General features: G+C 36.1%; 1 protein-coding gene and 1 long non-coding RNA gene across 2 annotated transcripts in view; both read left to right on the top strand.

The window, feature by feature from the left end:
* LOC309662953 (uncharacterized protein) overlaps positions 1 to 26,675 on the top strand; it is a gene marked incomplete at its 5' end in the record, with an annotated part of 47,945 nt that extends 21,270 nt beyond the window's left edge. The window contains 2 exons of the mRNA XM_082466159.1: positions 19,405 to 19,533; positions 24,477 to 26,675. Coding sequence (XP_082322285.1) covers positions 19,405 to 19,533; positions 24,477 to 24,634 — 287 coding nt within the window. The 3' untranslated portion in view covers positions 24,635 to 26,675. The remainder of the gene's footprint in view (positions 1 to 19,404; positions 19,534 to 24,476) is intronic.
* Positions 349 to 16,142, top strand: LOC309662476. The gene is made up of 2 exons (XR_014264721.1): positions 349 to 2,903; positions 3,222 to 16,142. It is a non-coding gene; the product is annotated as an uncharacterized lncRNA (long non-coding RNA).
* Positions 26,676 to 26,913: the final 238 nt, after the last annotated feature.

The following is a 26,913-nucleotide window of genomic DNA, read 5'->3' as shown; positions in this document are numbered from 1 at the left end:
TTTGTTGGAAGATTTTAGGCACAGTTTCAATTGCATTACTTGTGATTGGTCTGTTCATATTTTCTGTTTCTTCCTGGTTCAGTCTTGGGAGGTTATACCTTTCTAAGAATTTGTCCATTTCTTCCAGGTTGTCCATTTTATTGGCATAAAGTTGCTTGTAGTAGTCTCTTAGGATGCTTTGTATTTCTGCAGTGTCTGTTGTAACTTCTCCTTTTTCATTTCTAATTTTATTGATTTGAGTCCTCTCCCTCTTTTTCTTGATGAGTCTGGCTAATGGTTTATCAATTTTGTTTATCTTCTGAAAGAACCAGCGTTTAGTTTTATTGACCTTTGCTATTGTTTTCTTTGTTTCTATTTCATTTATTTCTGCTCTGATCTTTATGATTTCTTTCCTTTGGCTAACTTTGGGTTTTGTTTGTTCGTCTTTCTCTAGTTCCTTTAGGTGTAAAGTTAGATTGTTTATTTGAGATTTTTCTTGTTTCTTGAGGTAGGCTTGTATAGCTATAAACTTCCCTCTTAGAACTGCTTTTGCTGCATCCCATAGGTTTTGAATCATCGTGTTTTCATTGTCATTTGTCTCTAGGTATTTTTTGATTTCCTCTTTGATTTCTTCAGGGATGTCTTGGTTATTTAGTAACGTATTGTTTAGCCTCCATGTGTTTGTGTTTTTTACGTGTTTTTCCCCGTAAATGATTTCTAATCTCATAGTGCTGTGGTCAGAAAAGATGCTTGATATGATTTCAATTTTCTTAAATTTACTGAGGCTTGATTTGTGACCCAAGATGTGATCTATCCTGGAGAATGTTCCGTGCGCACTTGAGAAGAAAGTGTAATCAGCTGTTTTTGGATGGAATGTCCTATAAATATCAGTTAAATCTATCTGGTCTATTGTGTCATTTAAAGCTTCTGTTTCCTTATTTATTTTCTGTTTGGATGATATTAACTTACTCTGTGTGGCCAGCACTAGCAAGGTAACAAAAGCAGACAAAGACATTACAAGAAAATGAAACCAGAGACCAATATGACTTATGAACATACATGCAACAATTCTCAACAAAATATTAACAAACCAAATTTACAAAAGTATAAAAGTATAAAAAGAATTATATATCATACCCAGTGGGATTTATTTCAGGTATGTACAGCTGTTTCAATGTTTAAAAATCAATTAATGCAATACATCATGTCAACAGACTGAAAAAGAAAAACCACATGATCATGTCAATAGATGTCGAAAAACATTTGACAAAATTCAATACCCATTCATGATTAAAACTCTCAGCAAACTAGGAATAGAGGGGGACATTCTCAACTTGATAAAGACTATCTACAAAAACCCTACAACTAACGTCATACTTAATGGTGAAAAACTTGAAGATTTCCCACTAAAATCAGGTAGGAGGCAAGGATGTCTCCCTCTCACCACTCCTTTTCAACATTGTACTGGAATTCCTTGCTAATGCAATAAGGCAATAAAAGGTATACAGATTGGTTCACAATTTATATGTATATCAAATCACTATGATGTACACTTTAAATATCTTACAATTTTATTTCAGTCATATCTAAATAAAGCTGAAATTTGAGGGGGAAAGTTATATAGTTTGGCAAGGAAGACATAAAACTTCCTTTATTTGCAGATGACATGATTGTCTATGTAGAAAATCTGAAAGAATCAACAAAAACTGGAACAAATAAGCAATTATAGTAAGGATGCAGGATACAAGGTTAATATACAAAAGTGAATTGCTTTCCTATATACTGATAATGAACAAGTGGAATCTGAAAGTAAAACTCAATACTATTTACATTAGCAACCCCCAAAATTAAACACTTGGATATATCTATAACAAAATATGTACAATATCTATAATGAGGAAAACTACAAAACTTTGATAAATGAATCAAAGAGCTAAATAAATGGAGAGAGATTCCATGTTCATGGTTAGAATTAGTCAGTATTTTCAAAATGTCAGTTCTTTCCAACTTGATCTGTGGATACAATATTATCCCAGTTAAAATCCCAGCAAGTTATTTCATGGATGTGGACAAACTGATTCTAAAGTTTATACGGAGATGAAAAAAACTCAATAGCCAAAACAATATTGAAGAAGAACGAAGTTGGAGGACTGATGCTACTCAACTTCAAGACTTATTCTAAAGCTACAGTAATCAGGAGAGTGTTGTAGTGGTGAAATAATAGACAAAATAGATCAATGGAACAGAGTGGAGAGCCCAGAAATAGATTTTCATAAATATTGTCAACTGATCTTTGACAAAGGAGTAAAGGCAATACGATGGAGCAAAGATAGTCCCTTCAACAAATGGATATCCACATGCAAAAAAATAAACCTAGACACAGATCTTACACCGTTCATCAAAATTAACTCAAAATGGATCATAGACCTAAATGTAAAATGCAAGAGTGTAAAACTATAGAAATAACATAGGGGATAACTTAGATGATCTTCAGCATGGTAATGCCTTATTAGATGTAACACCAAAGACATGATTCAGGAAAGAAATAATTGATAATCAGGACTTCATTAACATTTACAACTTCTGCTCTATGAAAGACAATCACAAGAGAATGAGAAGTCAAGCCACAGACCGGGAGAAAATATTTGCCAAAGAAATGTTTGATGAAGGACTGTTACCCAAAGTATACAAAGAGGGTCTTCCCAGGTGGTTCAGTGGGTAAGACTCCACACTCCCAATGCAGTTGGCCCAGGTTCAGTCCCGGGTCAGGGAACTAGGTCCCACATGCATGCCGCAACTAAGATCCTGCATACATGCCTCAACTAAGAGTCTGCGTGCAGCCACTAAGAAGCCCACATGCCGCACACTGCAACTAAGACCTGGTGCGGCCAAAATAAATAAATAAATAAATAATTTAAAAAAAAGTATACAGGGCTTCCCTGGTGGCGCAGTGGTTGAGACTCTGCCTGCCAATGCAGGGGACACGGGTTCAAGCCCTGGTCTGGGAAGATCCCACATGCCGCGGAGCAACTAGGCCCATGAGCCACAGCTACTGAGCGTGTGCATCTGGAGCCTGTGCTCTGCAGCGGGTGAAGCCACGATAGTGAGAGGCTCGCGCACCGCGATGAAGAGTGGCCCCCACTTGCCACAACTAGAGAAAGCCCTCGCACAGAAACGAAGACCCAACACAGCCAAAAATAAAATTAATTAATTAATTAAAAATACTTATAAAAAAAAAAAAGTATACAGAAAACACTTAAACCTCAACAATAAGAAAATAAACAACCTGATTTTAAAATGGGCCAAAGACCTTAAAAGACACTTCACTAAAGAAGATATACAGACAGCAAGTAAGCATATGAAAAGATGTTCCACATCATATAGAAAAAATTTTTGCATGTCATCAGGGAAATACAAATTGAAACAACAGTGAGATACCGCTATATACCTATTAGAATGGCCAAAATCTAGAACACTGACAACACCAAATGCTGGCAAGAATGTGGAGCCACAGAAACTCTCATACAATGCTTGTGGGAATAAATGTTACAGCCGCATTGGAAGATAGTTTCTTACAAGATGAAAATGATTTCTTACAAAATACAATATACTCTTACCATATGATCCAGCAATCACACTACTTTGTACTTACCCAAAGGAATTGAAAACTTATGTCCACAGAAAAGCTGCACATGAAAGTTTATAGCAGTTTTATTCATACTTGCCAAATCTTGGAAGCAACCAAATGTCCTTTAATAGCTAAATGGAGAAATAAACTGGCACAACTAGGCAACAAAATATTATTCAGAGCTAAAAAGAAATGAGCTATCAAGCCGTGAAAAGACATGAAGGAAGCTGTAATGCATATTGCTGAGTGAAAGAAGCCAATCTGAAAATATGAATCCAAGTATATCACATTTTGGAAAAGGCAAAACTATGGAGACAATAAAAGATTAGTGGTTGCCAGAGGTAGGGGTGGGGACAGATGAATAAGCATACCACAGAGAATTTCTAGGGCAGTGGAAATATCTGTATATTATTATGATGAATATATGTCATTATACATTTGTACAAACCCATAGAATGTACAAAACCAAGAGTGTAAACAGTGGACTTTGAGTGATAATGATGTAGGTTCATCATTAGTTAAAAAAAAAAAGTGCCATCTGGTGAGTGAGGTTGTTAATGGGGGAAGCTCTGCATGGGTGAATGGTGGGTGATATATGGCAAATGTTTATACTTTCCTCTCAATTTCAATCCTAAAATTGCTCTTAAAACATAAAGTCTTTTTTGAAAATCAAGGAGTATATTAGAATAACCTTCATCATTACTTATAGAAAAAATTATTACTTAGAGAATAAATAAATATATAAAAAATAAAAATTAACAGATTCTATGTATCTATAACTGAATGCTACCTTAATATTTGCACTGTAAAACGTATATATAAATTTTCTTTTAGAATAGATGTGTCTTTTTCTTGGTGGCTGATGACTCAGACTAATCACATTTAAATTTAATTTATAGAATACTTTATAATTTTTTTTTTAATCTTCTGGCCGCCCTGCGCATCATGCGGGATCTTAGTTCCCGACCAGCGATCGAACCTGCGCTCCCTGCAGTGGAAGTGCAGAGTCGTAACCACTGGACCGGCAGTGAAGTCCCTATAATATTCTTTTTGATTGCATGATTAGAAAATTTTTCTGTAGTTTTTATTAAAAGCTAAGCATTGCTCTATTTAGCACATCAAAATGAAGTTTGTAGTATTTTTCTTTAATCAAAATTCGTTTGCCAGTTAAATTTGCTCTAAAGTTATTTATGATTAGTAAATCACATGTTTAATTTAACCATGAAATCTATTCACTTAGAGTATATATAGGTAATATAAATTGTGCTTGAATGTCTTTTTTCTAAGAAAAAGTAGACTACACCACTTTATGAGATTAAGAAATTTTTCATCCTGTCCATTAGTGTCATGAACTGAATGTTTGTATCCCCCCCATATTCAAATTCATATGTTGAATCCCTAACCCCCTAACGTGATGATATTAGGAGGTGGTACCTTTGGGAGATAACTAGGTTTAGATTATGTCATGGTAGTGGGACCCTCATAATGGAATTAGTGCCTCTATAAGAAGAGGAAGAGAGAGTCATGTGAGTATACAGTGAGAAAGTAACTGTCTGCATATCAGGAAGTGGAGCCTTACCAGACACCAAATCTGCAGGCATCTTGATCTTGGAGTTCCTAACCTCCAGAGTTGTGAGAGATAACTGTTGTTTAAGCCATCCAGTCTATTTGTCCTAGAAGCCCAAGCTAACTAAATAAAATAGTATAGAATAAATAGTAATAGTAAATAAATAGTATAAAAAGATTCTGTTAAATGGAACTTACAATTAGTAGCATTTACTCGTTTATAATTATTTTGTAAATTGCAAGTCTGATATTAGGGAAAAAAGTAGTATCTTTGAATTGCCAGACTTTATTATTTAAATAATTAGTGTTTGGGGTAGAAATCGCCATCTACAAATAAAATGTTAATAGCAAGTAAAATAAAACAAAACCGATTCAATTATTTATTTTATATTCTAAATGCTGGAATAGCAGTTCACTGAATTATGGTATCTTCCTATAATTTGAAAAGAGGAAAATGACATTTAAAAACTTTATGGATATCTGTTGTGAAAAAGATTTTTAAGTGGTTAAGTTGAAGATATAATTCATTCTCTAAATTTCTTTCAAATAGCCATTATTGGGAATTCCCTAGTGGTCCAGTGGTTAGGACTTGGCGTTTTTACTGCCGGGGCCTGGGTTTGATCTGTGGTTGGGAAACTAAGATCCCACAAGCTGCAAGGAGCAGCCAACAAAAAAAAATAGCTATTATTATAGGTTAATTTTTTTCATATGCACTGTTTTTCCTTTTTCTGTCTTCTTGGGAGAGCTGTAAGTATCTTACATTTAAATACAAAACGCAGACTCTTCAGAATATATGCATAAGACTTTCTATGTCATTCAAAATTATCATAGATGTTAAAGATATGATACAGAAATATAGTATTAATGCCAAATTCTCAAAGCTTTTTAAAAAAACATTTATCTGAAAGGTGAATAGCTGGCTGTCTAGGGTTACTTATGTTTGTGATTTATTTAAAATAATTTTACAGATAAATAAATTTAAAATAAATTCATTAGTTTAAGGCAGTTGGTAAGATACAAAATTTGAAAACTTTATGTCCATATCCTTTGCTGTGTTATAATCTAACATACATTTAGTATGCTTTTCATTGATGTCTTAAAAGTATCTTAAAATAGTTTTCTATTTTAAATACTTTGGAAGTTTTATTAGGATAACTTGATTAAGTGATTTATACTAGTAATGAGAGATAGTATTGACAGCTCGTGTATTTCAGACTCAGACCATTTGAAGGTGGGCACTTTTTCATTACTTCATATCTTTAATTTTTGAACAATTTCTAAAGATTCTTACTTGTTTGACCTTTTTCTGCCAATAATGAGTTTGCATTGTAATGCCATATGAGTAAAAGTCCCTGGACTGTTGACTCCTACAGCTGAGATGAGCAGTTAAGATTAATACATAAGGTTCTAGGAATTATGAGTTGATAGAATGTGTCGTAATATAAGATGAATAAAATCCATTGTAGGCTTTGTGGGTGTGGCATTGCAACTGGACCTAGAAGTAGGGGTGAGATTCAAATAAAAAGAAGTGAGAAGTAGCATTTGGGGTGATTGATTAATCAAAATGTGGAGGCAAAATACGAAAGGACATGTATCCACTGAAATTTATTATATGCTCCATGAAGAATAGAATTTGAAAATTCAGGGTTTGTTTCTAACCATGTCTTTTTAATAATAATATTGATGTGCTTGGACCTACTTAAATATTGATTTAATCTAGTCAATTCAAAAATCTCTAATGAAGGGGCACACTCAGTTTTTCAAGGGTTACTTGAGACTGTTCCTCAGTTGTATGTCATCATAACCCTCTGAGGATAATGAGTATGTCTAACTCCATCTTACATTCTTTGCTCTCTTGCCACATACTGTTTCTAATATTTGGGATAACCAGAAGACAGTCCTGGCAAGATGTAGGCACTAAGTAAATGTTAAGCAAATGAGCGAACAAGGAGAACAAGGGGATATTGGGGTTTTGTTTTTTGTAAGGTACTTAAAGTTAGTTAAGCAGTAATTATCTGGTAGTAGTACATATGCCCTAAATACATTTTAGGCAGAGTAAATACTGTTGCTGAGAAATCTTTAGTTCAAGATACTATTTAATTATGTAAGAAATGTTTATAGCCATTAGAAATTTTAAAATTATTGGGACTTCCCTGGTGGTCCAGTGGTTAAGAATCCGCCTTCCAATGCAGGGGACGTGGGTTCGATCCCCGGTCGGGGAACTAAGATCCCATATGGCGCAGGGCAACTAAACCCGCGCGTGGCAACTAAGCCCGCGCACCGCAACTACTGAACTGAACACACAAGCCACAACTATAGAGCCCACGTGCTCTGGAGCCCACATGCCACAACTAGAAAGAAGCCTGCGCACCACAACTAGAGAGAAGCATGCGTGCCACAATGAAGAGCCCGAGTGCCACAATGAAAGATCCCGAATGCTGCAACGAAGATCCTGCGTGCTGCAACTAAGACCCGACACAGCCAAAAAAAGAAAAAAAAATTTTTTTTTAATTATCATTAGTGCTTTTGGATACAACTGTAAAGTTAATAGACAGATCTTAACTCCCAAGAACATTAAAAAAGAAAGCACTGACTCAAGGTAGTATTAAAAGTAAACTCACCATTATATAGAAATATGATAGGAAGGACTAAACATTTTTATTACGTGACATAGCAGTAGCTCATGTTAAAATCTTTTTATATTAAGAAGAAAAAGACTGTTTGTAATACTATATAATATATAGTATTTGATAGAAAGGGATAAAAGTTTTTTTATATATGATAAAAGAGTACCTTTTAGTGAAATATTTTTATATTGAAGAGAATAGTAGGTTGTTGGAGATACTCTTAGCTTCATAAGATACCACAACGAGTGCTCTTGCAGTGTTTGTTAGCATAGTAACATATACTAGGCAAAATTATAATTGTTGGTAATTTGCTTTGAGTCTTTTCATTCTAATATTTCAAAGTATTTTACAAACGCTAATTAAACCTTTCAAAACATCTCATAATAGGTATTATCAAATTAATTACATATCTCATATGCAAAAACAAAAGCTGAGAGTGGCAAAAGTATTTACTTATGATCACATACTATTTAACTGATGGAAAATGAGTAGTCCCAAATTCCCAGTAATCATTTCTAACTCCTATATAAAATAAAATCAGTACAGTAATACCTAAGGAATGCTATTGTAGCTGCAAGAATAAAAATACTAAGTCACAGCAATTTAAAGAAATATCAATATCTTTACAAATAACAGTTTTGGAGAGGATGTGGAGAAAAGGGAACCCTCCTACACTGTTGGTGGGAATGTAAATTGGTACGGCCACTATGGAAAACAGTATGGAGGTTCCTCAAAAAACTAAACTAGAACTACCGTATGATTCGGCAATTCCACTCCTGGGTATATATCTGGAAAAAACAAGAATACTAATTTGAAAAGATACATGCACCCCAGTGTTTATAGTAGCACTATTTACAATAGTCAAGATATAGAAGCAATCCAAATGCCCATCGACAGACGAATGGATAAAGAAGATGTGGTATGTGTATACAATGGACAGTTAGTCATAAAAAAGAATGAAATTCTGCCGTTTGTAGCAACATGGATGGACCTAGAGAATATTACGCTTAGTGAAATAAATCAGACAAAGAAAAACAAATACTATACGATATTACTTATATATGGAATTTAAAATAAATACAAATGAATGTATATACAAAACAGAAACAGATTCACTGATATTGAAAATAAACTGGTTATCATAGGGGAGAGAGAAGGGGGAGGAGCAATGGGATTAAGAGATACAAACTACAGTGTATAAAATAGATAAGCAACAAGGATATATTATATAGCACAGGGAATTATAGCCATTATCTTATAATAACTTTTAATGGAGTATAATCTGTAAAAATACTGAATCACTATGCTATACACCTGAAACTAATATAATATTGTAATTCAACTGCACTTCAATTAAAAGTAATAAAATAAAGAATAAATATCTTTACTAAAACAAGTATTCCAAATTAATTTCTGTTAAATGCAGATAAATGTATTTTTGTTAGATATTTGTATTTAAGGAGATAGTAATTTCATTTGATATTTTATTTTTAATGTCATGGTCATTAAGTTTTTGACATGGGCTCTGTTCTGGTAAGCAAAGCTCAAGAAAAGCCAAAAGTAGCATAGGCTGTGAATCAAGTAGTCTCTCATATAGACTATTATATGAGAGTACAATAAACTACTAATTTATTAAACTTGACTATTTAAAGAAAAAGAATTTTCCTAGTGGAAAGAGAAATGTAAACAAAAGAAAGTATAGGACTTTTGCATTATTTTGTATTTTAGTTAATAGTTTTTTTTCTTCCACTGTTGTCATCACTGATTAGATAGCACATGATATATTAATTGTTTGAATATCATGGTAGAAGTACAGTGTCTTTAATAAGAGTTCACCTTATAGTGTATTGACCATTGAGTCAATGAAGATTAGCTGGTTGCAATGTCGTCCTCAAGTAATATTACCATTGCAATACTAGAGTAGACATAACCCAGACCATTAAGAACCCAAAAGTCCTTCATCCAGGAAAAACAAACAAACAAAATGCTTATAAAAATATTAAAAGATTGACTGGGTAACTGAAATAATGGCAAATACATGAATCTGAATTTCCCCACACATCCTTCAAAAAAACAATAAAGAAGAACATAAAACTACACATAACCCATGTCTTAACATAACTAGAACATAGAGAACGTTCAAACTTCAAATTATGTGTAAGTAGAAAAATTAATACCAAATCATTCACACTCTTGTGCAAGCCTTGGTGGAGAGCATGGGTAGTCTGGGAAAAACTGCACAAGATAAGAGCGGAACTAGTTACAGGCTTAAGACTGATCTAAAATCACTTCCAGGAAAATAAATTTCTCCCAGAATACTGAAAAACATCCTGATAGACAAGAATAGACCACAGAAAGAGGACATATAAGTTTGCATAGGACTCAAAGAGGCAGTTTTGGAAAGGCAACTATTTTGGGGAGAAGAGGGTTAAAAAGGAAGAAATAAATGCCTTTTAGAAGCTAAACAGTTAAATAAAGAAGCGAGAGAAGAAAATTTAGGATCCTGCAAGGCAGAAGAATATTTTTTAAAATAGGACAAATTGTTCACACCGCCCAGCCCCCAAATATAATCAATAAAGAAACCATACTTGGGGCTTCCCTGGTGGCGCAGTGGCTGGGGGTCTGCCTGCCAATACAGGGGACACGGGTTCGAGCCCTGGTCTGGGAGGATTCCGCATGCCACGGAGCGGCTGGGTCCGTGAGCCACAAATGCTGAGCCTGCGCTTCTGGAGCCTGTGCTCCGCAATAAGAGAGGCCGCGACAGTGAGAGGCCCGCGCACCGCAATGAAGAGTGGCCCTCGCTCGCCGCAACTAGAGAAAGCCCTTGCACAGAAGCGAAGACCCAACACATCCAAAAATAATAAATAAATTAATTAATTAAAAAAAAATAAAAGAAACCATACTTTACCTAAAGCAGAGGACATTTTTGAAACTAGGAATCTTATAAACTCCCCCAAATTGCCAGTTCTATTCACAGACGTGCAGAAGTGACAGTAACTTGAACTATATAAAACTCATTTAAAAAGAAAACAGAAAGTGAGGATAAAAAGAGTTCAGTTGATGAAAATATCTATTACCTACCTCTCCCCCTGCAAAAAGGCATAAAAATAAACACATAGATCCATGGAATAGAATTGAAAGTCCAGTAATAAACACTTACCTCAGGACTTCCCTGATGATGCAGTGGATAAGACCCCGTGCTCCCAATGCAGGGGACCTGAGTTTGATCCCTGGTCAGGGAACTAGTCCCACATGCATGCCGCAACTAAGAGTTTGCATGCCACAACTAAGGAGCCTGCCTGCTGCAACTAAGACCCAGTGCAACCAAATAAATAATTTTTTTTAAAAATTACCTTTATGGTCAATTTATCTTCACTAAGAATGCCAAGACAATTCAATGGGGAAAAAATAGTATTTTCAACAAATGCTGCTGAGACAAATGGATGTCAACATGCAAAGAATGAAGTTGGACCCATATCTCACATCATGCACAAAAATTAACTGAAAATGGATTGAAGATCTAATTATAAGAACTAAATATAAAATTCTCAGAAGGAAACGTACGTATAAATCATCCTGACCTTAGATTCAGCAGTGGCTTTTAGACATGACACCTTCAGTCAAACAAAGAAAGAGTAAATAAATTGGATGTCATCAAAATTTAAAATGTGTGTGCTTCAGAGGACACCATCAAGAAAGTGGAAAGGCAGCAACATACAGGAGAAAAAATTTGTCAGTCATATATCTGACAAGGGACTTGTATCCAGAGTATATAAAGAACCTCTTACAACTCAATGATAAAAAGACAACCTAATTTTATTTTATTTATTTTTCTTTCCCATTATGGTTTATTACAGGATTTCAAACATAGCTCCCTGTGCTGTACAATAGGACCTATAGTTTATCCATTCTATATATAATAGTTTGCATCTGCTAGTCCCAAACTCCCAGTCCTACCCTCCCCCACCACCCCTCCCCCTTGGCAACCGCAAGTCTGTTCTCTTTGTCTGTGAATCTGATTCTGTTTCATATATAAGTTCTTTTGTGTTGTATTTTAGTTTCCCCTTGTAAATGATATCACATGGTATTTGTTTTTCTCTTTCTAATTTACTTCACTTAGTATGATAATTTCTAGGTCCATCCATGTTGCTGCAAATGGCATTATTTCATTCTTTTTTACAGCTGAGTAATATTCTGTTGTGTATACTTACCACATCTTCTTTATCCATTCATCTGTTGATGGACATTTAGGTTGAGGAAATCACTTTTCAAAGTCCTCTGCATCTGTCCTCCTGCTGTAGCAAGTTTGCATTCACATCAGACCCATGTATCACACATTACTCTGTGATATATGCTTTCATATGTGTGGTTTTTTACTACTGCCATCAAGAACAAGGCAAGGATATCTAGTAACTCCACTACAGTCCAACATTTTACTGGATATACTAGGCAATGCAATTAAATAAGAGCAATCAGAAGAGGTATAACAATTGGAAATTAAGAAATAAAACTAACTCTATTTGACTATGATAGGAAAGTATATGTGGAAACCCTGGAGCAAAGATCAGCAAAGTAGCCTGAGAGCCACATCTGGTCACATCATTTTGTTTGTGTATGGCCTGTAGCTACTTTTGCCCTACACTGGCAGAGTTGGATAGTTGTGATAGAAAGGGTTTGGCCCATAAAGTTGAAAATACTTTATCCGACATTGTACAGAAAAAGTTTGTGGACTCCTGCCCTAGAGAATCAAATAATAAAACTATCTCTAACAATAAAATAATTCAGTAACTAGAAGGTATATTAGCATTCAGAACTCAACATTCTTTACATATACAAATACTTACCAGTTAGAGGATATAGTGGTTGGGAAAACCCCAGTCAAATAACAACAAAAAAGATCAAATATTTGGGAATAAATGTAACACATGTACAAAAACTATTTTAGAAAAACTTTAAAACACTTCTGAGAGACACAAAAATTGAATTGAACCAATGAAAAGACAATTCTCCCTACTTTATAATTTTAACATAATTTCAATAAAAATACCTACTCCTTTTTTTAAAGAGAGCTAGACAAGTTGATGTAGAATTCATACGGAAATACAAATACATAAAAATAGCCAGGAATTGTTTCAGGCAAGAATCATCAGTGGATCATACAACTAATTCATGAAGAGGTGATGACAAGGAGGATGTTTTTGCAGTGTCAAAATAACCTCACCACAAGGTACTTACTAATCATTAATGGAAAAAACCCAGCAACTTTACAGTGGAGGCATCACCTTTACCATTGTCAAAATTAATGTTATTAGTAATGGGACAAATAGACGTCATGCGTCCTGATAGGATGCACTGAAAAGAGCATAACATCACTTCTGTGGCATTCCTTCAAAAATGTATAACCTGAATTTAAACAAGAAACATCAGTCAAACCCAAATTGAGGGGCATTTCGCAAAATAAATGGCTTATATTCTTCAAAAATGTCAAGGTCAAGAAAGACGAAGAATGAAGAACTTGTTCCAGATCAAAAAATACTAAAGAGATATGACAATTAACTACAATTCTTACTCTGGAATAGATAATGGGCCAAGACAGAAACAATTATTTATTTTATTATTTTATTCTATTTTTGTTATAAAGGACATTAGTGGAACAACTGGTGAAATGTGAAGGTCTGTGGATTGGATAGTACTGTATTAAATGGTAATTACCTTATTTCGATAAATGTACTTTTTAAGGAAATACATTGAAATATTTAGGAGTAAAGGGGAATGATGTCTGCAGCTTGTTATCAAATTCAGAAAAAAATCTGTAGAGGGAGGAGAAAGAGAGTGATAAAGCAAACGTGGTAAAATGTTAATGAGTTTGGGGAATCTGAAGTGTATATGGCAATTATTTGTACTTTTTAAAAAATAAACTTTTTTATTTTAGAATAATTTAACATTTACAGAAAAGTTGAAAAGATAGTACACCCCTCACCCAATTTCAGTTTCCTCTGATGTCATTTTAAATTACCGTGGTACATTTTTCAAAACTAAGGAACAAACATTGGTACATTACTATTAACTAAACCGCAGACTTTATTCAGATTTCACCCATTTTCCATGAATGTTCCTCTAAACTCCAGACTTTAATCACATTTCACTAATTTTTCCTTTAATGTCCTTTTTCTATTCCAAGATCCAATCCAGGGTACCACATTTCATTTATTCATCATCTCTCCAGTCTCCTCTGGTCTGTGACAGTCTCATTCTTCCCTTATTTTTCATGACTTTCATTGTTTTGAGGAGTCTTGGTGAAATATTTATAGGTTGTCTCTCAATTTTGGTTTGTCATATGTATTTCTCATAATTAGACTGGTGTTATGGGTTTTTTAGAAAGAGTACTACAGAGGTGAAGTACCATTCTCATCTCACATTATGTCAGGGAGTGGATGCTATCAACAGGGTAATTCTAGTGATGTAAACCTGGTTATCTTGGCTAAGGAAGTATCTTCTAGGCTTCTCCTCTGTAAAGTTCCAGTTTTTCCCCCATTCTATTTGGAAGGGAGTCACTAACTCCAGCCCACTCTCAAAGGCAGGGGCAGGGGGCAGGTTTAAACTTCACCTTCTGGACAGGATTGTTTCTACATATATTATTTGGATTCCTCTGTAGGGAAGATTTGACTATTCTCCCCTACTTATTTTTGTATCATTTATTTATATTTGTATGGATTCATGTATTTTTATTTGGGAGGTTATAATCTAATACACTCTTTGTTTGGTCACTCTAGTAGTTCCCGCTTTGACCATCTGGAGTTCTGATAGACTTCTATGGCCTTTTGACATGTCCCCACCCTTTTGGTTTGTGAGCATTCACTTGCTTTCTGGTAGTACAAAATGCTTCTGCCTTGTCTTGTATTGGTATTTTCCCTGTTCCAGCTCTACAGTCTGCTGTTTCTTCACAGCCCCTGGCTTTTTTTTTTAAATTGGAGGATGATATTTAGCAACCACATTCTTGGCACTGAGTGGTTTGTGTTTTGTAGCTTGTAAGTCTGAAATCACTTCAAAATAAAAAATAAAAATAAAAAAATTGAGTTAAAAGTTGTAAAATGCACATCCTATTTATTATTTTTAACTGTTCTACCTTAGTTAAATTATTATGTAAGTTATCAAATGTTACATTTTAAAATTCATAGATATGCATTCTTTCTAAATAAATTATACTTATATTTTATTTGGTATCTGTAAATTATTAATAAAATTTCTACAGCCTCAGTAGAACATTTTTGTATGTTTTAGTTGCACCTTTTAAATAGAGTGGGATGGGAGGAAGACGCAAGAGGGAGGAGATATGGGGATATATGTATATGTATAGCTGATTCACTCTGTTAAAAAGCAGAAACCAACACACCATTGTAAAGCAATTATACTCCAATAAAGATGTTAAAAAATAAATAGAGTGGAAACACTGTCATATCTCCCTCTTATGAAAATCATAGAGTTCTATGATTAAATTCATAAAACTTTATATTACAAAACTGATGAGCAGTCTAGTTCAACATGCATACATGAAAGGGCATAGCAGGGGCATAAAAAAAGATTTTGACATTACTCTTAATTCTTTCAAGCAATGATACCTCCACCCTCAAATTCCATTTTAGTAAATAAGCATGATGTGGACAGCTTGGCCTGTTTGACAGGAAATTCTGTATATGAAAATGTAGGGACTTCCCTGGTGGCGCAGTGGTTAGGAATCCACCTGCCAATGTCGGGGACAGGGGTCGAGCCCTGGTCCAGGAAGGTCCCACATGCTGCGGAGCAACTAAGCCTGTGCGACACAACTACTGAGCCTGCGCGCCAGAGCCCGCGAACCACAACTACTGAGCCCATGTGCCACAACTACTGAAGCCCGTCTGCCACAACTACTGAAGTCTGTGAGCCTAGAGCCCGTGCTCCACAATAGGAGAAGCCACTGCAGTGAAAAGCCCAAGCACCACAACGAAGAGTAGCCCCTGCTCGCCACAACTAGAGAAAGCCTGCGGGCAGCAACGAAGACCCAACACAGCCAAAAATAAATAAACAAACAAATAAATAAATATTTTTAAAATGTAGCATTTCTTGGGACTTCCCTGGTGGTCCAGTGGTTAAGACTCCGTGCTCCCAATGCAGGGGGCCCGGGTTCAATCCCTGGTTACGGAATTAGATCCCTCATGCTGTGACTAAAGATCCCACATGCAGCAACTAAAGATCCTGCATGCCACAACGAAGATCCTGTACGCGGCAACGAAGATCCCGTGTGCCACAACTAAGGCCTGGCGCGGCCAAATAAATAAATTAATGTTTTAAAAAAAGAAAGAAAATGTAGCATTTCTTAGGGAAGGTTTTTAAAATACCTCTTTGATCTATGACATATAAGAAGGTTACTATACCTGATGCTTCTGTTTTGTGTCTTAGAAAGTCACTGTAGGAAATAATTTCTTCCAGACTATAAGAATGAATAAGAAAAGTGTGCAAATGAGGATATACTTATGCTGTAACTCTTAGTGACACTAAGAGTACATTAACAAATAATGTAAAAGGGAATATGAATAAGGATAGTTACAATGTAACAAAGGTACAATTTGTATAATCTCATTTTTATATAAAAGAATGTACAGTTGTTCCTTGGTATCCGCAGGAGATTGGTTCCAAGACCTCCTGAGAATACCAAAATCTGCCATTGCTCAAGTTCCTTATATAAAGTTTGCATATAACATACGCATGCACATCCTCCTCTATACTTTAAATCATCTCTACATTATTTATAATACCTAATACAATGTAAATGGTATGTAAATAGTTGCTGGTACACGGCAAATTCAAGCTTTGCTTTTTGGATCTTTCTGGAATTTTTTTTCAAATATTTCTGACCCATAGTTGGTTGAGTCCGTGGATGTGGAACCCTCAGATATGGAGGACTGACTGTATATATGTGCATAGAAGATTTCTCAATCTTTGTCAATCTGCAGGTTGCTACTATTGGTGTGTCATGAAATCAATTTAGTAAGTCCACAACGAGCATTTTTTCAAGTTAAATAAAACAGAGTTGAAAATGTCAGTGTTTAGCACATAGTGTAATTACTATTACTGCAACGTTTATTTCAAGTGTATATGTGTGTGCAACAGATTTCTGGGTTGTGATGTAAAATGCATTTCTTATTTTGAGTCTAAATTTTAAAAAGTATTTGAAAAATATGTTTCTAGAACTGTAGACCAAAAACATTTAAGAGTGGACCTCTGAGGACTTCCCTGGTGATGCAGTGGTTAGGAATCTGCCTGCCAATGCAGGGGACACGGGTTTGAGCCCTGGTCCGGGAAGATCCCACATACCGCGGAGCAACTAAGCCCGTGTGCCACAACTACTGAGCCTGTGCTCTAGAGCCTGCAAGCCACAACTACTGAGCCCACATGCCACAACTACTGAAGCCCGCATGCCACAACTACTGAAGTCCGCATGCCTAGAGCCTGTGCACCACAACAAGAGAAGCCACCGCAATGAGAAGCCCGTGCACCGCAACGAAGAGTAGCCCCTGCTCGCCGCAACTAGAGAAAACCCATGCGCAGCAACAAAGACCCAATGCAGCCATAAATAAATAAATTAATTAATTAATTAAAAAATAAAAAAGAGTGGACCTCTGGGTACCAGAAGAAGGATTTTTGCAGTTAGATGTTTTGGGAGAGAAGGTCTGGAAGCTTTAACTTCTAACATGAATTTTTATTCAAGGCATGCGGGCTTCAGTAGTTGTGGTGCTTGGACTTCAGTAGTTGTGGCTCACGGGCTCTAGAGCACAGGCTCAGTAGTTGTGGCACACAGATTTAGTTGCTCCATGGCATGTGGGATCTTCCCGGACCAGGGCTCGAACCCATGTCCCCTGCATTGGCAGGCAGATTCTTAACCACTGTGCCACCAGGGAAGTCCTGGAAGCTTTAACTTCTTTATACTCTTTTTGCATAAACAGTACAGAGAAACAAGGTAACAAAATCATGCAAATTGGTGATTAATTTGCAGCTTCCAAACAAAGTTAGTACAGTTTGTCATATCTTCCCTACCATGATGTCGCTATCTCTTCATAGCTCTGTAGAAGCTTCTGGAGCCTGTTGTCAACTCTCTTCCTCTCACCTTGCTACTTAAGCCTTGTTCCTCAGAGCTGGCTAAATGTGCTATGTAATATACAGTATATGGACCACATTAATTTTCTAACATCCTCCCTCCTCCCATAAAATCTCAATTCTGAAATATTTCTGGTCCTAATATTTCACATAAAAAGTTGTTGATTTATTTCTTTATTATTTCATCAACAGTTGATGAAATTCCTGCTGTCAGTCTTAATTTTCATTCTTTTAGGAAATCTGTTTATACTTTCTGGTAGATTGAAGATTTTCTCTTTAATACCCCACATTTTCATCATAATGTATCTGGTTGTGACTCTTTATTCTGCTTGTGCATTATCAATCTGTCGATTTAAATATCTCCTCAGTTCTGGAAATTTTTCAGCTATTATCTATTCAGTATTGCTCCTCTATTATTCTCTAAGTAATTTCTAATATTATTATTACCTATATGTTGGAGCCTTTAGTACTATCTGTCCTGTCTCTTAAATGTACTTTTCTATTTTTATTTCTATATCTTTCTGTATTGAGAATTCATTCCTATTTCTTTGGCAAACAGTGTTTATACCCAAAATCTATTTCCTCCACTTTTTCTTTATGAACACTTTTTCATTGTTTACTCAGTGGGTGACTGTGTGCTTTAGAAAAGACATAAGGAGTAAAGACACACTGGAACACAGTTTGGCAGTTTATTAGAAAGTTAAACATGCACTTACCATGCAACCTAGCAGTCCTATTCCTAGCTATTTACCCAAGAGAAATGAAAACTATGTTCACACAAAAAACTACACATGAGTGTTTGTCAAAACCTGGAAACAACACAAATGTCCCTCAACTTGTTAATGGATAAACATAGTATGGTACATCCATGCAGTGGAATACTTCTTAGCAATACAAAGGAATGAACTACTTATAAGTGTAATAATATGGATGAATCTCATGTGCATCTTGCTAAGAAACCAGACTCCAAAGGCAACATACTGTAATCATTGTGTTTACATGACTTTCTGGAAAAGGCAAAGCTACAGGGACAGAACTAAGAGGACAGTGGTTGCTGGCAGCTGGGTGAGAGAGGAGTTGACTACTGTGGTAGACTGAACAGTGGCCCCCCCAGAAATGTCCACATCTTAATTTCTAGAACCTAAAAATGTTGCTTTATATGGCAAAAGGGACTTGCAGATATGATTAAGTGAAAGAACTTGAGATGGGGCATTTATCCTGGGTGAATCCTAAACATAATCACAAGATATTTTATAAGAGGTTAATAGAGAAGGTGGCAATAGGGCAACAGAGATTGGAGTGATGTAGCCAGGAACCAGTGGATGCTGGCAGCCTCTAGAAGCTGAAAGAAGCAAGAAACAGATTCTTTCTTGAAGTCCCCAGAAGGTAGCACCCTGTCAACACCTTGATTTTAGCCCTAAACAACTCATTTCAAGCTTCTGACTTGCAGAATTGTAAATTTGTGTTTTTAAGGCACCAAGTTGACACATCTTGGCTATTGTGAATATTGCTGCAATGAACATAGGGGTGCAGATACCTCTCCGAGATCCTGTTTTCATTTCTTTGGATGTATACCCAGAAGTAGGATTGCTGGATCATATGGTAATTCTATTTTTAATTTTTTGAGGAGCCTCCATACTGATTTCCATAGTAGCTGTACTAATTTATATTCCCATCAACAGTGTACAAAGTTTCCTTTTCTCCACACACTGTGTTAGTTTAACTAAAGGTTTGTCACTTTTATTTATCTTTTTCAAAAGCCAACTCTTAATTTTATTGATCTTTTTAATTGTTTTTCTGCTTTCTATTTCATTTATTTCTGCTCTGATCTTTATTTCCATCCTTCTACTTAGTTTGTTCTTCTTTTTCTAGTTGTTTGAGGTATAAAATGAAGTTGTTTTTTTGAGCTTTTTCTTCTTTTTAATATTGTCCTTTACCCTTTTAAACTTTCTCCCTTAGAACTGCTTTTGCAGCATCCCACAGGTTTTGATATGTTGTTGTTCCATTTTCTTTTTTTTTCAAGATTCAGGCATACCTTGTTTTACTGTACTTCACCTTGGTGTGCTTTCCAGATACTGTGTTTTTTACAGATTGAAGGTTTGTGGCAACCCTGGGTCAGACAAGTCTATTGGCACCATTTTTTCAAAGGCATTATTTTAAAATTAAGGTATATACATTGTGTTTTTAGACATAATGCTGTTGCACACATAGTAGACTGCAGCATAATGTAAACATAACTTTTATATGTACGGGGAAACCGAAAAATTCATGTGACTCACTTTATTGTGATATATGCTTTATTACGGTGGTCTGGAACCCATGATCTCTCTGAGGTATGTCTGTATTTCTTGATTTCCCTTTTGATTTATTCTTTGACTCATTGGTTATTTAGGAACATATTGTGTAATATCTGTAATTTGTGAATTTTACAGCTTTCCTCATGTTATTGATTTCTTGTTTCATACCACTGTGGTCGGAAAAGAAACTTGGCATGGGTTCTAGGTACTTTAGCCATAAGCATCTTTGCCACAGACATCTTTGCCACAAGCATTTCTGCAACATAACTAATTGACCATAAGTCAATTTTCCCATGAAAGTTAAAATAACTGACTGACGGTTTGGGGGTTGACAGTTTGGTTTCAACTCGTTGAAATGCTTTGGCATTTCTTCTGGTTAGCAACATTATTGATGGCTTTATCGAGCTGATAATGATTTGCCACAAGTGTTGGTTTCTAATTTTGAACACACCCTATTGCAGGAGAATAAGGGCAAGAGCGTTGAAGGCACATAGTTGAACCCACATTTCGTGTAGAACTTTGAAATGTCTATCAAGGAACATATGACAATATACCAAGAATAGCTAACAGTGTAGAAGGCTTTCACAATGCAATACAAATCTCTTTTACAAATATGCATCCTAGTATTTGGAAACTGATACCACCTCAATGAAGGAAGAAATTTTGGCAATAAAGAAAAAAATGCAATGCCAAAGGAGGAGATGAATCAACAAGCAAAAAAAAAAGTATAAAATACTATGAACAAAAGACTTGGAAAACAAATGCTTAGGTACAACACACAAAATAAAAGCAGTTATTTGCACAGCATTGCCATGAATCTACACACATTTTAAACAAATTCAAATACTTTGTATTTCACAGGAAAGTCTTTAATTTTGCTGTTAATTTATCATGTTTCTTTATGTCCTTTTTAATGCCCCTCTTTTATTTTTTATTTCATTTTTTATGGCAAAATTGCCTTATGGCTTAGTTATATGTCAGAAATGTTCGTGGCATCTACAGCAAAGATGCTTGTAACTGAAAGTACCAGACCTGCTAGGTATGATTTCAAACTTTTTAAATTAGCTAAGACTTGTTCTTTGACCTATCTTGTGATATATGCTGGGAAATGTTCCTTGTGCACTTGAAAAGAATGTGTATTCTGCTGCTATTGGATGGAATTTTCTGTATATGTCTGTTAGTTCCATTTGGTCTAAAGTATGGTTCAAGTCCAATATTTCCTTGTTGATTTTCTGTCTGGATGATTTATCTATTGTTGAAAATGGGGTATTGAAGCTCCATGCTATTCTTGAATTGTCTATTTATCTCTTCAGATCTGTTAGTATTTGCTGATATATTTCAGTGTTCTGATGTTAAGTGCATATATATTTATGATTGTTATATTGTCTTGATGAATTAACCCCCTCATCATTATATAATGACCATCTTTGTCTCTTGTTACCATTTTTGACTTAAAGTCTATTTTGTCTGAAATAAATATGGCTACCTCTCCTCTCTTTTGGTTTCTACTTGCGTGGAATATCTTTTGCCATTCCTTTGCTTTGGGCCTATGTGTGTCTTTAAAGCTGAAGTGAGTCTCTTATGGGCCGCATACAGTTGGGTCTTTTTTTTTAATCCATCCAGCCACTCAATGCCTTTTGATTGGAGAATTCAATCTATTTACTTTTAGAGTAATTATTGATAGGTGAGGACTTACTAATGCTATCTTATTGTTTTCTGGCTGTTTTATAGCACCATTATTACTTTTTTCTTTTTTGCTGCCTACCTTTGTGGATTAATGACTTCCTGTAGTGGTATGCTTTAATTCCCTTCTCTTTATCTTTTTCTGTATTAATTGTAGGTTTTTGTTTCGCAGTTACCATGAGGCTTACATAAAGTATCATATATATAACAGTCTATTTTATAAGGTAACAATTGAACACATACAAAAACTCTGTCCTTTTACTCCCCTCCTTTTATGTTTTTGATGTCACCATTTACATCTTTTTATATTGTATATCCCTTAACAAATTGTTGAAGCTATAGTTGTTTTTAATACTTTTGTCCTTTAACCTTTATCTAGAGTTAAGTAGTTAACGCATCACTGTAATATATTATTATTAGGGTATTCTGAATCTAGCTATATGCTTACCTTTACCAGTGTGTATATATGTTCCTATGTTTTCATATTTCTAATTTGCATCCTTTTTTTTCAGGTCAAAGAGCTCCTTTCAGTATTTCTTTTAAGGCAGGTTACTGGTGATAAATTCCTTCAGCTTTTGTTTACTAGGGAAAGTTTTTATTTCTACCTTCAATTCTAAAGGACGGGTTTACTGGGTGAAGTTTCTTGGTTGTCAGTTTCTTTCTTTTAGCACTTCGAAGAATATATTATCCCATCCTCTTCTGGCCTGCAAGGTCTCTGCTGAGAAATCTATTGATAGCTTTATGGGGGTTCCCTTGTATGAGAGCATTTTTTTTCTCTTACTTGTTTTAGAATTCTTTTTTTGTCTTTGGTTTTAGACAGTTTTATTATGATGTCTTGGAGAGGGTTGTTTTGTATTGAAATTTTGAGGTGACCTATGAACTTGGATGTCCAAATATTTCCCCAGATTTAGGACATTTTCATCCATTATTTTTTAAAATAAGCTTTCTACTCCTTTCTCCCTCTCTTCCCCTTCTAGGACTCCAGTGATGCATGTATTATTTCACTTGATGGTGTCCCATAAATACCATAGGTTTTTTCTTCATTCCTTTTCATTTGTTTTTCTTTTTGCCCCTATGATTGGATAATTTCAGTTGATCTGTCTTCTAGATCTGTCTTCTGCTTGTTCAAGTCTACTGTTGAAGCTCTCTACTAAAGTCTTCAGTTCAGTCACTGTATTCCTCAGCTCCAAAATTTTTGCTGCTTCTTTTGACGTTTTCTGTCTCCTTGTTGAAGATCTGTTTTATTCTTCTGTTGTCTTCCTGATATCATGAAATTGTTTTCCTGTGTTCTCTTGTAGCTCTCTAAGCAATCTGTAGAAAAATTATTTTGAATTATTTGTTGGGCAATTCCTGGGTCTCCATTTCTTTGGGGCCACTTACTGAAGATTTACTGTATTCCTTTGGCAGAGACATATTTCCCTGATTCTTCATGATCATTGTAGCCTTGCATAGGTATCTGAGCATTTGAAGAAGCAGTCACCTCTTTCAGACTTTAGGGACTAACTTCAGTAAGGTAACTCTTTCACCTGGTGAGGGACACACTAGATGAAGTTGTGATCTTGGTTCTAATGGTGTGGGGTGTCAAGTGCAGGGGCATGTGGCCGTACCAGGTACAAAGGGCATGATGTCTTTTTGACTCAGGCTGCTGGAATTCATAGCATCGATAACTCTGTGGGCCTTGGAGAGCACTGCAGGTGGTTTACAGTGGCATCAAGGGCTGTTGGTGTCCTCAGCGACTCTTCCAGGTCCAGCAACTAGGGACCAGGGCAAGCAGCGGTGGGAGCTGGAGTCAGTGGTGTGCTTACACTTGGCTGTGGGGGTCAGCTGCTAGTGCCTATGTAGTGGCAGGGGCCAGTTGCAGACATACATGTAATGGTAGGGGCCAGGGCTGATTATGGGCTTACGGCAACTGTGGAGGCCCTGACTGTTGGCATGCTCTCCTGTGGCTGCCCACTCTTACACCAGGTGTGCACACTGCAGTGGAGGCCAGTGATGGGAGTCAGACTGGGGGCATGCAGGTGCACAGCTGGAAGCGCTAGCTACAGGTGAGCACTGTGGTGCCAGCTAGAGACAGGAGGCAGGGCCTGATCTGGTCCCACAGCAGCTGCGGGGCCTTGGCTTTCTGCATGCTTGCCTGTGGGTGTACACGCTCACCCTGGGCATGTGCACTGTAGTGGGGGCTGATAGTGGGTGTCAGGCCAGTGGCGTGCAAGTGCACAGGTGGAGGGTCTAGCCCTGAGCACAGCAGTGGAAGTTTAGGCTGATGTCTTGCACTTGTGTAGCTGTAGAAGCCCCAGCTGGCTGCAAGTGTGACTACCAGACTCTGGCAAGGACAGGGAAGGACTCAGGTGGCTAGTGACTTAACATTTGTGCAGCTGCAGTGAGCTGTTTTTAACAAATGCTATTTCCTGTGAGGCAAAATCTGATGAAATCTGCCGGGGGTCTTCAGAGGCTATGCTGGCTATTGGCTTTATCAGTAGTGAAATCTGCTAAACTTTGTGAATCTAGATCACTCCTGCTGCATGTCTGTTAGTAATAGCCTCTGCTTTTCTTCCCTGTACCCAGCTGTCTCTATACATCTCAGCTTAGCTGGTCTGGACTGGGTGAAACCAAAGCAGTACCTTCATGGAGTGCCCCAAGAGGCTGGAGAAGCTGTTCACCCTGCTCTTCCTTTCCTGGCAAGAAGAACTCTTTCTATCTGGAAAGTTCCTTCTTGGTGCTGAACAATACTAGCTTGGGGGATGGGATGATGCAGCCAAAATGAAGCTGTCTCCCTTCTCTTCTTGTGTGATTATTTTCAGTTTGTCCTGTTGCATTGTGTTTCTAAAACTTCCTAAGTGACTTTAGAGGTCTCCCAGAGCTAATTCTGCTCCTTGATAGCTGTTCAATCCTTGATCTTTCTGGGGGGGATGGGGAAGCTGGATTCTCCTATGTTGCTATTTTTACCTACAACCTCTCCTTAAAATTTTATCTTCCATTTTTATGTTTGAAATATAAGGAGGGAGTCCACTATTATAATCTAACACTGATGTTTACCAAATAGGTAGTATGAAGGCATTAAAACAGACTTATTATCAAATAAGTGCCACATACAGAACTGGAAGAATTAGCTTAATACAATGGGTGACAAATAAGATTTTAACAATTTCTCAACGAACTATAACTTTCTCCTCCTCCTCCTCTTTTTCTTTCTTATCCTCCTCCTCCTTCTTTTTCTCTTCCCATCCTCCTTTCCTCTTCCTCTTATTCCTTTTCTTCTTCTTTCTCCTCCTCTTTTTTCTTTTTCCAAGATTAGGCTCCTTTCCCTTGTATACTTTGGATTTTGTTCTGGTACTAATGGCTGTCCAGAACTACCCTGTCAGTGTTTCTCTTGCTCTGTCTTATGAAAAATTACACATTTGGAAGGTAATAGGCCTAGGATTAAGAGTGCTACAGAACATTTTTTTTTCCTAAAATAATTTTATACAGACTGTGCTTTGTTGAGAATAATTTCCCCTAAAACCAGAAATGGAAAATTTGTTGCAACTGGAGTCCCAACTCTGATTATGTAGTAGTAGCAACCTAGAGCTGTGTATTGAGCATTCTGAGGCTACATCAAGGCTCTACAGCAAAGTGTGCCTTGATTGATTATTGACATACGCCATGAGCAGAGGAAGAGGAAATAGTGGACCCATTATTTGCCATTCCCTTCCTATGTGTTTAAGTAAATTATGATGTATGCCTGGAAGTTTGATTATTCAATGTTTCTATTTCATGTTTCCCATGTATAAGTAGAAATAATTGTCCTCTTAATGCTAATTCCTGAATAGTGGTGAAGTAATTTAGACATTGAAAGTATTTATTTAAATTCTTACCCTTATGACAATTATATTTTGTGTCACATTTTCTGTATAAATATGACTTATGAAATGCTTCTAATAGTAAATCCCCTACATTTATGAATTAGAAAAGAGCCTAGACACAAATGTTTATAGACTCTTTATTCATAATCACCCCAAACTAGAAACAACCCAGAAGTTCTTCAATGGCTGAATGTGTAAACAAACTATGGTATTTCTCTTTATGCTGTACTATGCTATACACCATCCCATATATTATATAGTATACTATAGAATACTCTTCAACAGTAAAAAGGAATGTACTGTAGATACATGAAACAACTTGAATGAATCCCAAAGGCAACATTGCTGAAATGATGAAGCCATTCTTGAGAGTTACATTCTGTATGATTCCCTTTATAAACTACTCTTGAAAAGACAAACCTATATTGATAGAAAAACAGATCAATGGTTGCCAGGAGCTAGGGATTGTGAGAATGTGTGACTTCAAATGTATAGTACAAGAGATTTGGGGGGGTGGACGGTGATAGAAGTGCTCTGTATCCTGATTGTGGTGGTAGTAACATGAATCTGTACATGTGTTAAAATTCATAGAACTATCTACTCTCAAGGAAAATCAATTTAATATAATTTTAGGCAAATTTTAGAAAAGAATGTAGAATAGTAGTTTGAGTTAGCTTCAGGTTGTAAGTGTGCTATGGTATGAAGTGAATGGAAAATTCTGAGGATAAAAAGATCTAAGAAATTCTATATACAAAAAAACCCCACAGAACCCACCAGTGTATACCTAGTTGGCACTTGGGGTTATTATTTAGTGTCTTATGAACTTGATTTGTATCTTGTATGTACTTGTATTTTGTAATGGAAAAGGTATAAAACATCTATATTATTGATATCATTCTATCACTGTCTGGTTGAATAAACTTGTGCACAGGTGGAGGGTCATTTAACCTAATGTGTCCTGAGCAAGTCATTTAATTGCTCAGGTCATCAGGTTCTTTTTCTATAGAATAAGAAGTTTGGATCCTGTGCTTTTTAAACTGAAATACTCCTAATAAGCATTTTAACTCCAGAATATGCGTTTGCCTTAATATATAGCATTAAGTAAAATAGAGGCTCTTGGACATGCTTCATGGTTTTGTTTTTTTTTTTTCTGATGGCTT

The sequence above is a fragment of the Balaenoptera physalus genome (assembly GCF_965194825.1).
Source record: "Balaenoptera physalus genome assembly, chromosome: 6".
Classification (NCBI taxonomy): domain Eukaryota; kingdom Metazoa; phylum Chordata; class Mammalia; order Artiodactyla; family Balaenopteridae; genus Balaenoptera; species Balaenoptera physalus.
The sequence above is the reverse complement of the archived record's forward strand: the minus strand, read 5'-3'. Positions and strand labels throughout refer to the sequence as shown.